The 14,735-nt window shown below is 33.7% G+C and overlaps 1 protein-coding gene across 9 annotated transcripts in view; it reads right to left on the bottom strand.

Moving 5' to 3' along the window:
• LOC138707923 (regulator of nonsense transcripts 2-like) overlaps window positions 1–14,735 on the bottom strand; it is a 199,197-nt gene that overhangs the window by 49,687 nt on the left and 134,775 nt on the right. For all 9 annotated transcript variants that reach the window (XM_069837983.1, XM_069837982.1, XM_069837978.1 and 6 more), the window contains 2 exons: window positions 11,444–11,773; window positions 9,632–9,790 (listed from right to left, as the gene is read on the bottom strand). In XM_069837983.1, coding sequence (XP_069694084.1) covers window positions 9,632–9,790; window positions 11,444–11,773 — 489 coding nt within the window. The remainder of the gene's footprint in view (window positions 1–9,631; window positions 9,791–11,443; window positions 11,774–14,735) is intronic.

Below are 14,735 nucleotides of genomic sequence, written 5' to 3'. Positions count from 1 at the left end.
GATGCATGTGCTTGTACAAGCAGTTCCAGAACTATGAAAGTGTTCCATATCTGCGCCTCGTAGACCAGCGGTAGAGTGCTTGTTTAATGATTCAAAGGTCGTGGGTTCGGGCCTTCTTCAAGTTTTCATTTTATTTTTTAATCGTTCTTTAGCGATGTAAATGATATTCAAATTATCATTTATATCCAGTTATCGTTCTTTATGGATATCACGTTATTTATATTTTGTTATCGTTCTTTAGAGATATGAATAAAATTCAGGTCATCATTTGTATTCTGTTATCGTATTATAATGATATGAATAATAATTATTATTGTATCTCCAATGGGGGTTAGCCCTATTTTACATATGTATGTTAGGGCTATAGTTTTATACACAAAAAAGATAAGCATAAAGAGAAATGGAAAAGAAAATTAAATTAACTTACGCGATGTAAACAAAACATAAACAATCCGTAAATTAGGCATTGCGATTGCAAAACAAATATCAGGTATCAATTTGAAACATACAAAAACATTAACAACACACATACATAACACTTCTATAACACAAATATGCAGCTTTCCGTACCATACATCATAAATTAATACACAATAGTCATACAAACACAATCAAACTATAATTACGACATTGCGACGACATCAAGCATCCCATAACTGACTCACATACATAACAAATCAAGCATCCGTTACAACACATACACTTCAACATAGTAACCACACTTTTAAAAGTTACAAATTTGGCTCCAAGAAGAATAAATAGGACACTGTTACTAATTACTATTCTTCTACAATTTCTTAAATACATCTGTAATAAATCTGTGAAATTCCGATATGAATAATATTCACGTTTTTTATATTGTTATCATTCTTTAGCGATTTAAATAATATTCAAGTTATCATTTATATTCTGTTTTCCTTCATTAGCATTATAAAACAATATTCAAGTTATTTATATTGTTATTGTTCTTTCGCAATATATTAATTAAACAAACCGATATTTATCATTTATATTCTGTTATCGTTCTTTAGTGATACTGTATAAATAATATTCAAGTTATCTATATTGTAATCGTTCTTTAGCGATATAAATAACATAAATTTAATATAAGGTTTGGAAAAATCCAATTGCATAATACTGGTATTAGTTCTATTTTTGTATTATTACAGTATACTATCTTGAACCACAATAAAATGAAAAGGAGTAACGAGGAATTGAACCTGAGACGTTGACATCTAAATTCCGACGTTCGTCCGCTGAGCTACGAGGGCAAAAGTGTGGAAACATTTTCGGAAAAATTGGCTCAATCACACTCTAAAATTTTCTGATGATTCGTAGAAGCTAGTCCAGGATGCGGGGGGCAAAGACTAATTGAGATTTCCCGGTCTCTGACCGGGTCAAACATCCTGATAGAATTAATATTTAACCCTTGCCGTGACTTTCGATGAAGTCCAGAGGGCCCAATTAGTCAAATCCACTCTCCTCATCTCCACGCTTGGGCCCCCTGGAATTTAATAAGATGCGAAAGAGATAGTGGTGTGTGGAAAGCAATGGGATGTTACCGCATTTAGGCCTATCCTTCCCAAGAAAACTGCAAACATGAACAAAGGAAGCTTTTAATAGAAGAAGAAGGATCTTCTGCGGACCTCTGGAAAAAGAACTAAGGAAGAGACTAGTGAAGTGCTTTGTGTGGAGTGTGGCATTGTATGGGGAAAGAACATGGACATTACGACGAAATGAAGAGAAACGAATTGAAGCATTTGAAATGTGGATGTGGAGAAGAACGGTGCGTGTAAAGTGGACAGACAGAATAAGAAATAAAATTGTGTTTGAAAAAGTGAGTGAAGAAAGAATGATGCTGAAACTGATTAGAAAGAGAAAAAGGAATTGGTTGGGTCTCTGGTTGAAAAGAATAATAGACGACATTAGGATATGTGGATCATATGCAGAGACCAAGAGGAAGGCAGAAAATAGGAAAGATTGGAGATTGCTGGGTTTGCAATGAAAGACCTGCCCATGGACAGAACATTTATGTGTGTATGTTCAGAATGCCTGGAATATCGTGTCTAAGAACAGTCGCTATTTGCAAAGACTAGTCGATTCCATGCCCACTCGACTGCAAGATGATCGAGATAAGAGGAAGATAGACTAAATATTGAATTGTGGCTTTTTGTTTCGTTTTTTGAACGCTTAATTGTTTGAATGTTTTAAGGCCGACGCCAGTAAATTTGTTACGTTTATGCCACGAAAGATATTTTATTGAGAATAAAATCTTTTTTCTTTCCATTTGCATCCACAATATCATAATGATAATGATAAAGTCATGGCATAATATATTAATGAACCTGATGTTAATTACTAAAATAATCATAAAAGAGAAAGGAGCCATTATGTCTAGTTTGTCTCTCTCAAAAACAGAACAAAAAAGGACATAAAAAGCACGAGGTTGTAGTCGAACGCAGGACCTCATGAATAAGAGGCCTGAACACTACCATTATGCTATCGAATAACACACAGTATACTTCAATTATAACTGTAGATATCAGGCAACGTGGTCCAACAACATGTAACATCGCCTGTCTCCGAATTGTAGCGTAGATACCCGAAGGGAACTTTGTTTCAGGAGAGCGGCCACTTTTTCTTTTGACAGCTGTACATACAACATGTAATATATTGGCTGATACAAGTAAAAAAATACCATTTTTCCGATAATAAATCAACACTTTCTGGGAAAAAATAAAAACACTTAAAACACGCCTACACACAATCATGACGTATCATTCCCTCATTCAACGAAGTCTGTTACATAATTAATAATCTAAAAATTAAATAAAACTGCAGGCACAGGCAATATACTCCCAGAATTAATAAAATTAAATTACATAAGGTGATTATTAAAATATGGAGTGATGAAAAGTTACCAGAACAATTGAATGAAGGCATTGTAACACCAATACACACGAAAGGTGATAAGTTAATATATGTTAACTATAGACCAATAATTTTACTGAGCATAGTATATAAAATATTTGCGTGTATTTTAAATTAAAAGACTGTCAGATGTAACTGAAAACATCTTAGCTGATTGCCAAAGTGTATTCCAGCCAAATAGATCTGCCATACCATTGATATTATCTTTACTGTTAGACAAAACTACGAAAAATGTCATGAATCGGCCTACACACAGTGCTGTCATGGTAATTTTACTCTTAGCCATATGTCCCACCCCTTGTTTTCTCCCTTGAAATATATTTTACTCTCCTCTCTCTATCTCTCCGATTGTCATTTAATGATTTTTTTTCATATTAAAGAAGAAGTAAAGAAATTGTTTTGCTTTACATTTTAACTTTACAGCAAGCTTGATTTAAAGAATACAATGTAGCCTCACTGTAGATGCACACTTGTCTCAATGAATCTTGGAGTGTGTATTTGCAGCACTTCTTGCTTTTCAACCATTATTTTATATAATTCTGGATTCCAGTGTTGCAGAGGTGGACAATTTTTGTTTATGAACATAAAACAAAATACATTAGGAACAGCAAGAGATGATCTAAGATCTGTACAGATCTTCGCGTACAAAACTTAGGCACCCATATGCCGTATGGCTCCGTACAGACAAAATTTTCTTTTCCTCATACGATTAATTAAAAAAACTTATAGGTTCCCATACAGTGTATGACCCCGTATGGCCTCCATGACAGCACTGCCTACACAATACGTTCGTTCATTGATTATATATTATACAAGCTTTTGGCTGAATACACACAAACAAAATAATAGTATGTATATCACATCGCAATGTACCGGATAAACTAATTAGACTAATTGTATTGACACCGGAGACTACTACAGCTAAATTCACAATAAAAAATAGGTTCAGTGAGAACTTCAAAGTTGAAGTTGGAGTTAAGGAAGGTAACCCACTATCAGCAACATAATTTGGAAATGTAGTTGATTCAACAATAAAACACTTCGACTTAAGAGGTAATATAAGTAATTACCAGATTAAAACAATATATCACATATGCTGATGACATATTGTTAATAACAAGAAATAAACTAACAGTAATCGAAAGTTTTCAGGCACAGTCAATGCAATATAGATTTATATTACTAATAGTTTAAGTGTACTACTAAAACTGATGAAGCAGGCAATCTAAACATTGCTAATGCAACGTTTGAAGAAGTAAATTCATTTGAATATTTTGGTTCAATAGTAAACAGAAATAAACAAGAAAACTGTGTTAGACAACTATGTTTTTTATGCCAATACTCTAACATTTTTTCAGAAGTAAACTGGTATCTAAGTCAGCTAAACTTAGTCTATATAACAGTGATAAGGAATTTCACTCTGCAAGTTTTCTTTACTAGCTCTGATTCCCCTACCAAGCAAAAATATAGTAAGTCGGACAACTTTTTCATCAGCCACATGAGTGATTTCACAAGTAATATGCACAAAATTCTCTCAATACTTCATGGATAAGGATGAAAACATGAATCCAGATGAAGAAGCAACCCAGGCAAGGCAATGGAAAATGGACAGGTGGTGGAAGAAATACAGGGGAGGCGAAAAGACTTCTCAATCTCATAAATACTGAAAAGCAAAACTTGTTCTTTCATAAAGTGCCTTATTGAGAGTTCATAATTTGTTGAAGATATTTGACGTTTACCTGCCAAAATAGTTTAATAAATTTAAAGAAATCCATAGCAAAAATGCTCTCAATGGACAAAAATCAATGTATACAGGTGTTCTTTTGCAGTCTTCAAATCTTGCCCAACCCCTCAGAAATGTTTAGTGAAGTAATTCAGTTTATTAAATGACAACGAAGTAATAAATGTGATTTGACACTTTCACTGTGATCAATGTGGTGCGTGGTTTTTGGGTATTTGTACCATGCCATAGATGTAGAGACATCCAAAGTTTTGGAATTACATAATAGCTCAATCATTAGCAAAGATAAAGGTGGAACACAGAAACCTGTTTCGATACATTACTAAGAGCTACTTTCCAGGATTGGACATCGAGTGTACAGTGGGGTGAGTATTTATGGATATGAGAAAGGAGGCGAGACTATTAGGAGGAAAGTTCCATTGGCTAGCTAATATTCATTCCATACAAGACTCCACATTTAAACAAATGGACATGTCTCAAATCCTTTCTATTTGCTGCAGTAAAAATAACCACTTTATGATGCCCAGAACATGATGTTAATTAGTTCTCTGTCTGAAAGCACAACCTGTTATATATTTTCGAAGTCTTGTTGGAAAATTTACTGTTTTTCTATACATGAGAAGGAAATATGATACGTGAAGCAGTTGAAAAACTACTAACATTTGTCAAAAAAAAAAATATGTTTGTAACTGGAGTCAAGCACCGACTCTTAGTAATAAGGCATGATAACTAGAGACCAGATTTTAAAGGGAAAATTTTTCATCAGAAAAGGACAAAAAAAAAGGGAAAGTTACAGCCCCCCCCCCCCAAAAAAAAAAGGACTTGGAAAAGGACTACATTATTTCCCAAAACACACTTCAGCACATTCATGGATATACATGGCACACACAATCTTACATTTATCTCTTCATAACATTAACATAAGGAAAGTGTTGTATTTGATATAGTCAAAAAAGGAATTCAAAAAGGACTATATTACTCCCTCAAAAGGGTGCTATTTTAAATGAAAAAACACTTCAGCACATTCATGGATATACATGGCACACACAATCTTACAGTTATCTCTTCACAACATAAGGAAAGTGTTGTATTTTAGTAAAAAAAAAAGGACTTCAAAAAGGACTATATTACACTCTCTAAAAAGGGTGCTATTTTAATTCAAAACACACTTCAGCACATTCATGGATACACATAGCATACATAAGCTTATATTTATCACTTCACAACATAAGGAAAGTGTTGTATTTTATCACATTCAACATTTCAATATGTTTTTATATGATTCTGCCTCTTTGAATGCAGAATGTCTTTATACACAGAAAATGACCGCTCAACATCAACTGAAACCAGAGGTGAAAATTTTCTTTTTATCCTGAACTCTAAATCAGCACACTTTATTGGTTTTTCAATGTCTGGAATCAGAAGAAAAACGACATTTATTTTCGCTTGCTCAGGAAGTTAGAGACCTATCGGAAAAAAATATAGGAAAATTATCTAAATGTTTGTGATACTCTGTAAAAAAAGGACCAAAATAAGAGATGTTTTTAAAAAAGGGAATATGGACTGAAAAAAGGAAAAAAAAAAAAAAAAAGGGGAAGTCAAAACCACATAATTTGGTCGGTGGAAGATAGTTTTGAACAACATAATTAATTATTTTATGTTTCGTATTGAAATAAAAAAAAAAGGGATTCCCTTTAAAATCCGGTCTCTAGTGATTACATAACAAGGAGGTTGTGTAGTTTATCTTTGGCTGTATCACCACTCAAAACCCTAACTCAAACTCGGAGAGGGGAACAGTGCCATCAATGAGTGTCTGTTACTGTTTGCTCCTTGTACTGTATTAGAATGTACTGTGCTATTATTAAATTGTGTGTTGTTAATGTCCTGCAACATATGTACAGTAAAAGTATAGGCTATAATGGGTGAGTCAGTTTCCAGCATTAGGGCTCAAACATCGTAAGGGAAACCCCTTTAGAAACAGTCCATTACCTGACGCGGGTGCTTCAAAATGTAAATATATTTTTTTTTTGTAAAAATCCCATATGCATTCAATGCTTTATGTTAGGTTGTTAGTTTAAAATATTTATTTGTTATGTCATCTGTCAGTGCTCCACACACATTAATGCATTCCTCATTCCTTATTTTCCAGAGTGAACATAGGACCACTCACAAGCAAACATTCTCATTGAGGCAGATAAAAAAGTTAATTTTTTTTTCCAACATGTTAATAATATCAAAACAAGTGCTTATACAAATTTTGGCCACTCCACCGCAATTACGAGGTGATTTTCCCTGGGGCAGTTTATAGAAAAAAAAAACAAAATTTCATAGAAAGATTTATTGGAACAGATACAGCATTGTTGCGCTATTTTTAAACATATTCCCCACCAGAAATGAGACATCTGTCATACCGGTTTGGATCCCAGGCAGCAGACTTCTACAACACAAGGATACAAAAATTGATCCCATGGTATGACAAATGGTCTCATTTCCAGTGAGGAACATGTTGTAAAACAGCGCAACAATTGCTGCATCTGTTTCAATAAATCTTTCCATGAAATTGTGCTTTTTTTTTTCTATAAACGGGCCCAGGGAAATCACTTTCTGGACGGCCTCGTAATTGCGGTGGAGTGGCCAAAATTTGTATAAGCACTTGTTTTGACATTATTAACATGGTGGAAGAAAAAATTAAACTCTTTTATATGCCTCATGAGAATGTTTGCTTGTTAGTTATTGGTGCACGAAAAGATTCTGCATTATGTTTGTTGATATATGGAGTCTTTTTGTATAGAATGAAGATTAGTGGTATGTTTGCAAAATGATCTACCTTGCAAAAGCAACAGTATGTGCAGTGCAGTCAAGGCTTTGATAGTTGACTACAATTAAACCAATCAGCCCTTTTAAAATTAGTCATATGAAACGAGAGGAAGAAAATAAATATTAAAAATAATAAAAGAATGGAGCAAGGATCTAAGAAGAGCATAATATAATGTATGTCCTATTGAGAAATAGTATCTTTGTATTTTTTTAGTTGGTTAATTAACGACGCTGTATCAAATACTAGGTTATTTAGCATCGATGAATTGGTGATAGCAAGATGGTATTTGGTGAGATGAGGCCGAGGATTCACCACAGATTTACGGTTGGGGAAAACCTCGGAAAAACCCAACCAGATAACCAGCCTAAGCAGGGATCGAACCTGCACTCGAGCATAACTTCAGACCGGCGGGCAAGCCCCTTAACCGACTGAGCCATGCCGGTGACTCTTTGTCTTTATGTATCTTTTATTTCATATAGTGGAGTAAAGGTTTCCACAATTTGTTTAACGTGAAACTATTGTGCTTGTTCAAATCTGTAGAGTGTACTCCAATCCCGGTAGCTTCTATGATTATTGGTTCCATATAACCAAATTTTTTGTCAACACAGTAACCTTATGAAATTTGATGCAGTGTCTATCCTCAGCCACAATCAACCTACCAAGCTGATAAAAACAAATGTTTTAAGTATTCCTAACTGATTTTATGCTGTGTTTTTCCAAAAGTCTGCTCATCCAATTTAGTTTATCCCCACATAAAATCTCCAATTTCATGGGTCCTATGTAGGATAATAACTTTGCTCTTAGGACTAGGACTAGGGCGTCCACAACTGTGGAGTAATGGTTAGTGCATCTGGCCGTGAAACCAGGTGGCCCAGGTTCGATTCCCAGTCGTGGCAAGTTACCTGGATGAGGTTTTCTCCGGGGTTTTCCCTCAACCCAATATGAGCAAATGCTGGGTAACTTTCGGTGTTGGACCCCAGACTCATTTCACCGGCATTATCACCTTCGTCTCATTCAGGCGCTAAATAACCTGAGATATTTATAAAGTGCCATAAAATAACATACTTAAATAAAATAAAATAAAATAAAAAAGGACTAGGGCAATTTGGCAAATTACTTACAAGTGTGTAAATGTGTATATTGGTGAAATTGAATGTACCATCAAGACCCATATCAAGGAACACTAAAGGACTAACCAGCTATATCAACCCAATAAGTCAGCTATGGCTGAGTATAGCATTAATCTGATCTCTGCATATATTTTGATGAGGTTACAATCTTGGCAAAGATATCTGGTTATAGGGAATGAATAATCAGAAAAGCTACTGAGATTGAAATACCCTCTACAGTTACGAACAGGGAGAATTGGTTTCATAATAATGAAGTCACAGACACTTTTACTTCGCCATATCAAAAAGAAGGAGACATAAATTCTAGAATAATATTTCACAATAGTGCTTTCACTATATATTCAGTATGTATTTTTTTCAAACTTCTATTACATTCTTTTACTAGTTTCAATATTTATTTTCTTTCTTCTCCCATTCCATACAAATCTCTGACACTTAACTGGTTAAATTATTACCCATCTTGTAAGTCTTAATCATGCACTCCATTACAGCACTGGTCTGTGACAACACTGCCAGATCCTGCCCACACACCTACAGTAGTTGCTGCACTGTTCTGCAGTCACACAGCCATGTCTTGGCCACATTCTATATTGCTTTACTCTTTGCGAGTGGACTGTTGCATAAAATAATAGTAGTTAGCCAATGGTGACTGTCCTCCTAACAGCCTTGTCCCTTTTCTCACTACTATAATATACTCATCCTGCACTAGAGTTCTCGAGAGTAGCTCTTGGCAATGGATCCAACAGCAGAGCTTTTGTCATTCCCCCTTTCCATGCCAATATGAATAAGGAAGATGGAACTGATATGTAGCTCCAAAACTTGGGATTCTCTGCATCTATGAAATGGTACAAATACCTGAAAACCAAGCTCCAAGAAGTAATATTTATCTATCATCTCTTGTGAAGAGAAGTTTCTGAGATCAGTGTTCATAAAATATATACACAGAAAAGTGTAAAGAAAAGATTATGGCATTTTTTAATACCTCTCTTCTTAAAAGAATCTGAAAGTTACCTTAAAGATGTCACTGCTTTCCACCATGCGATAATTGTAGAGTTCACCAAGATACTTTATCATTGCCACACGGCGCTGACTGTACTTGGGCAGATTCACCTCCATACCCAATCTGATGTCTTCCATTACTCCATCAACTACATGTGTTCCGACCATTTCCTGTGGGAAAATGTATATACTTATTGTGCTTCTCGGAGCAGTACTGTATTGTACTTCTTTAACAGAAAATTACTGTATATAAATTTGCTACAGTTTAAAGAGGAAGACTAAATTGAGACTTAGTTTAAACAACAAAGTATAGTAAGCGAGAAATAAGATTGTGATTGACACTGCGTGGGTATTATGTATAGCTCAGCGTCACCTTGCAAAATCACAATTCATGACCCCTCATATCACCCTTGGGTCATGAACTGTGATTGGACAATGTGATGCCGAGACTACACATGTAAGTTCGCCCATGCAGTGTCAATCACAACCTATTTCCACTACTATATTTTCTATGAACAGTCAGGGCATAATACATTTGTATACATTTGAATATTCATATAAATATAAAATAACGATTTTAACTGTCATATTTCACTGCTATTGTAATACTAACACAGTTCCGCCAATGCCCATAATACTGTATTAACCAATTGAATATCGCAGAAGATAAAAATAAATTTGGATCCTCATAATAATGTACTTTTATTTCAGACTACCGGTATCTACATGACAAACAAGCAATATGATGAATGTTGAAAAATTATTTTTACAAAATAGTCAGAATTCTGTTTTATTAAAAGGAAAGTTTCCTAAATGTGCTACAGGTATTTAAAATAAGTACAAAACAGTTGTGTTCAGGTCCTCTTGACCACCTGTGAAATTGACTACCATAACTTGTAGTACTAATATCAAGAAAGCATAGGAGCTTACTACATTAATATGTCTGAATTAAGGATACACTAACAATTAATATTCATAAAACTATACAAAAGGAAATCTGAAATGAACCACTACTTCTGGAAAGTAATAGTGAAGTCCTTAATTAGGGTGACCAGATGTCCTCTTTTGTCTGGACATGTCCTCCTTTTTAGGCCTTTGTCCGGGGTCCGGGAGGATTTTTAAAAAATCAAGAAGTGTCCTCCTTTTCGTAACTTGATGTCTGATATTTTGGAATTGTCTGATTTGACGCCTTTTTCAAGTAATTTTCCTGTAGGTGGCAGTAGCATCGACAGAATATTACTCTTTACTGACGATCATAACTCTCTTTGCATACAAAATAATATTAAATTCACATTTTGTGCAGTCTTTATATGTATTTTGATAATAATTATAGTTCCTTTGGCTTTCATATGTACGAGTAGTTAATTGTAAAATCATTTTATATTAAGTTTTATCATAAATATACTGTAATAAAATAGATATTGACATAATTTTAAGTATAATATAGGCCTAAGGCTAAATCTAAATAGGGTAGATATTTTCTGTCCTCTTTAATATAGTTCCCTTGACTTTCATATGTAGCTAACTGTAAAAGCATTATCATTAAGTTTTATCATAATTATTTTTGTAATATTAACATATTTTTAAGTATGACATAAGCCTAAAACTGTACTGTAAATATTTTGTAAGAAAATAGATATTGATGTAATTTATAGTATAATATAGGCCTAAGCCTAAATCTAAGTACATATTTTCTGTCCTCTTTTTCCGAACAATGTCCTCCTTTTTGAAGCTTTGTGTCCTCTTTTCTATCGATGTGAATCTGGTCACCCTATTCTTAATGGATGAAAACACAACAATTCAGATGTAAATATAAATAAGTACCTGATGTGTTACCAATCCTGCCAATAGACTGGCCAAGCAGCGGATGTTGTAGTACTTCACATTGTGAGCCATTGTGAGGCACTTCACTGCATATTCTGCCAAATCAGAGTTTTCCCAATCCAATTTACGCATTAAGCGCAGAACTTTATCAGTGTTGGCCTTCATTAATTCTTGGTACAATATTTTACGTATGAATTCGTGCATTGGTGGTCGTTCTTTTTTTACAAATGGTGCCGTATCTGGTGGGTCCACATAGTAAAATGCATTTTCAATCATTGTTACGTATCGGGAGTCAAGTGCTGTCACACTCTTCTTCCTCATCATTTGTTCCTAATATGGAAATAAAAGAAAGCTATTGAATTATCAATGAATGAACATTTCAACATACATTTTTTAACTCTGGAAAGAAGGACAAGGTCTTAAAAATTAAAGATTTACTTCATTTCACATGCATTTTCTTATATTGTCTACTTTCTCTTTGTTCTCCCATTACTCTCTTTCATATTCACTCTCTGTGCTTCTCTCCTCCCTTCTCTTTGTATATCTTTATCATTAGGTTCAAGTACTGCAGATCGACACAATATTATCAAGGAATGTGTGTACTCACTTTACAGTCACTTTGAAAAAGTTCATCACATGTGTCACAGCTCTGAACATTAAATTTTATTCAATTCAATTAATATTTTATATGACAAATTTTCTTGTAAACTAATCTATATATATATATATATATATATATATATATATATATATATATAACAATATATTGGCCACATGATATAAACTTGAACTACTGAAACTTGTATTTTTATGTTAATGGGTACTGTTTCAGATTATCAAGTCACTTAACACTACTCCTAATTGTACGTGAATATTTCTACCAATTTATTATTTCCTTTGAGTAAGACAAAATATATCCTCAGCGAAAGATGCATCATTTTCATTGACTAGTAATTCTATAAAATTTTACGACTTTATATGAAATTGCTTTTTAGATTGCTGAGGTAACCTTGCATTAAAGTTGATTATTTTGAATGAATTGCCACACTATATAATAGTTCCGTAACTTTATGGTAAATGAATCTGCATGTTATGCAGCACAGTATCATTTTGAGTGATGAAGCAAAACAATGGATTGATTTTAATTACGAATTTTTGTAAAATTGTTCAATTAAATATACAGCTGCATAAAAATACGTGCAATAAGAGCAAACTTGATTTAAGTGGGTGAGTGGGTTGTCAGGTATGACAAAGATGTTCAGTCTTTGGTGCCGGAATCTGTATTTGTGATAAATAGTTAACTGGAATTTACAAAACAAAGAGGCCAATTTCTAACACTTGAAAGCCAGCTTTAGATATTAATCTTCACGGGATTTTTAAGACAGAGAGAGGAAAAAAAAAGAATTCATCCTTCAGATTTGTATTATTTGAAACACTCACTTCCTAAGTTCTGTTTACTATACTACAGTCTTCGAAGTTCCTTTTGAAATTGGGATTAGGGGAAGAAATGAGTTTTGAGGATGGTCTCATTCACAATTTGGAGACAGTTATGGGTGGTACAGATAACAGTTACAATAATAGCTATTCTAATTTAACTCAAAACTGTTCAATGATATTTAAAAATTAATTAATTGGTGGCATCACAATATATTCTATATACTTTGTATAAAACCGTATAAAAGGTGATCAGATCAAGGAAGAACAAGAATATTCCGAGCTCCATTAGCCTTTTCTTAACTATTTTTTTTGTTTTGTGCATTTTATTTAAGCAATTTTGCTGCAGTCAATATCAAATCATACTAGCATGTAGTCATGAATTTACAGTCTGCCGAATGAACATTTCTAAAAATTTGTGCCAATGTCAGTAAACAAATAAGGTACATGAAAAATATTCTCCATTTACGCAATTTAGGATGTTATGTACATGAATTATATAAAAAATAAATAAAATAGTTGTAACACACTCGTTTTGCTTCAACGAACTACACATGATGTTGTTTCATCTAGATGTGAAGTAGAATCTTGTTTATCTGAAACAATGGCGGTGGAAGTGATTTTGAAAATTAAACTTATGGGTAAACCATGAATTGCAAAAATCCCACCTATCTCTGAAAGATAAAAATATAATCACTGATTAACTATTATGTTGCTTAGATTAATTAAATAACTTAGTAGTTCATCAGTGATTAAATAACTGTTAAAATAGTGTATTCAAGAATGAAGAAAAAATATGCTTAGAAATCTCTATTGTTATCCAGGTACTCTAATAAAAATATACAGTATTAATTACACTGTACAGTAACAAGATCTACTTAAAGTAATCGGATATTTTGGTCTCAGTTTTATTTTTGCAACGTTTCTTTGCTGCTATGCCCCTCCACTGCTTGCTTTATTAGTAACACATCTGCTGGTGATGCCTCCTCACTTTCCTCCACAAAATGTAGGGCAATTTTTGTCGGAGGATTTCAATATTTTTTATTCTCCTCATAGCCTCAAGTTTCTCTTCAACTGTAATCACAACACATTTCCGTTTACTCGACATTTCAATTAAGAATGTACTGTACACTGTAATGTTTGCGCAGAACACACTTGCACACTGCTGGAATATCTTGTATGTAATGCTCCGAACTGCAGGTAATGGATTCACACTGTTAATTGATTTTTTTATGTTCACTATGAGATTACCTACTAATGTTACACAATTGAAGAAGTGCAGTTATTTTATGGGTTGACAAAAACGTCTCTAAAGCATTGTCAGATGTCAATAACTTAATGAGCAACCCATTTTAAAAGAGAGAGAGAAGGGAAATTGTTTCTTCTTCTACATTACAGTATGTTGAACAAGTAAAGGAATCAAAACAAGTACAGGTACTGTAGTTTCCTCAAACCATCCCAAATTAAAGAATAAGTACAGTATATATGTTTTGTGTCACAAAAAAAAAGACATTTTCGTTACCCTGGGTTTCAGCAACCGAAATTTCGATAAACAGCATTCTACTGTACTAGTAACAGACTGTGAGCCAGATTATATCTACATTTCAACAACTCACTGCATTAAAATATAACCATGTAAAGCAGCGTTTCTCAAACTATGGTCCGCAGACCACCTGTGGTCCTCGAGTTTTGTCCTTATGGTCCTTCAAAAAAGACAGAAGAAAAAATAAAAATTCATACGAATTGCATATCACACTATAGCTGAAAATCTCAGACTTTGGAAATTACACATGGCAATCGCCTTTCACTTTTTCTCCCAGTACTAATATGTTATAAAATTTCTTACCCTACCCATCTA

This window comes from Periplaneta americana, chromosome 10 (genome assembly GCF_040183065.1).
Source record: "Periplaneta americana isolate PAMFEO1 chromosome 10, P.americana_PAMFEO1_priV1, whole genome shotgun sequence".
Classification (NCBI taxonomy): domain Eukaryota; kingdom Metazoa; phylum Arthropoda; class Insecta; order Blattodea; family Blattidae; genus Periplaneta; species Periplaneta americana.
The sequence above is the reverse complement of the archived record's forward strand: the minus strand, read 5'-3'. Positions and strand labels throughout refer to the sequence as shown.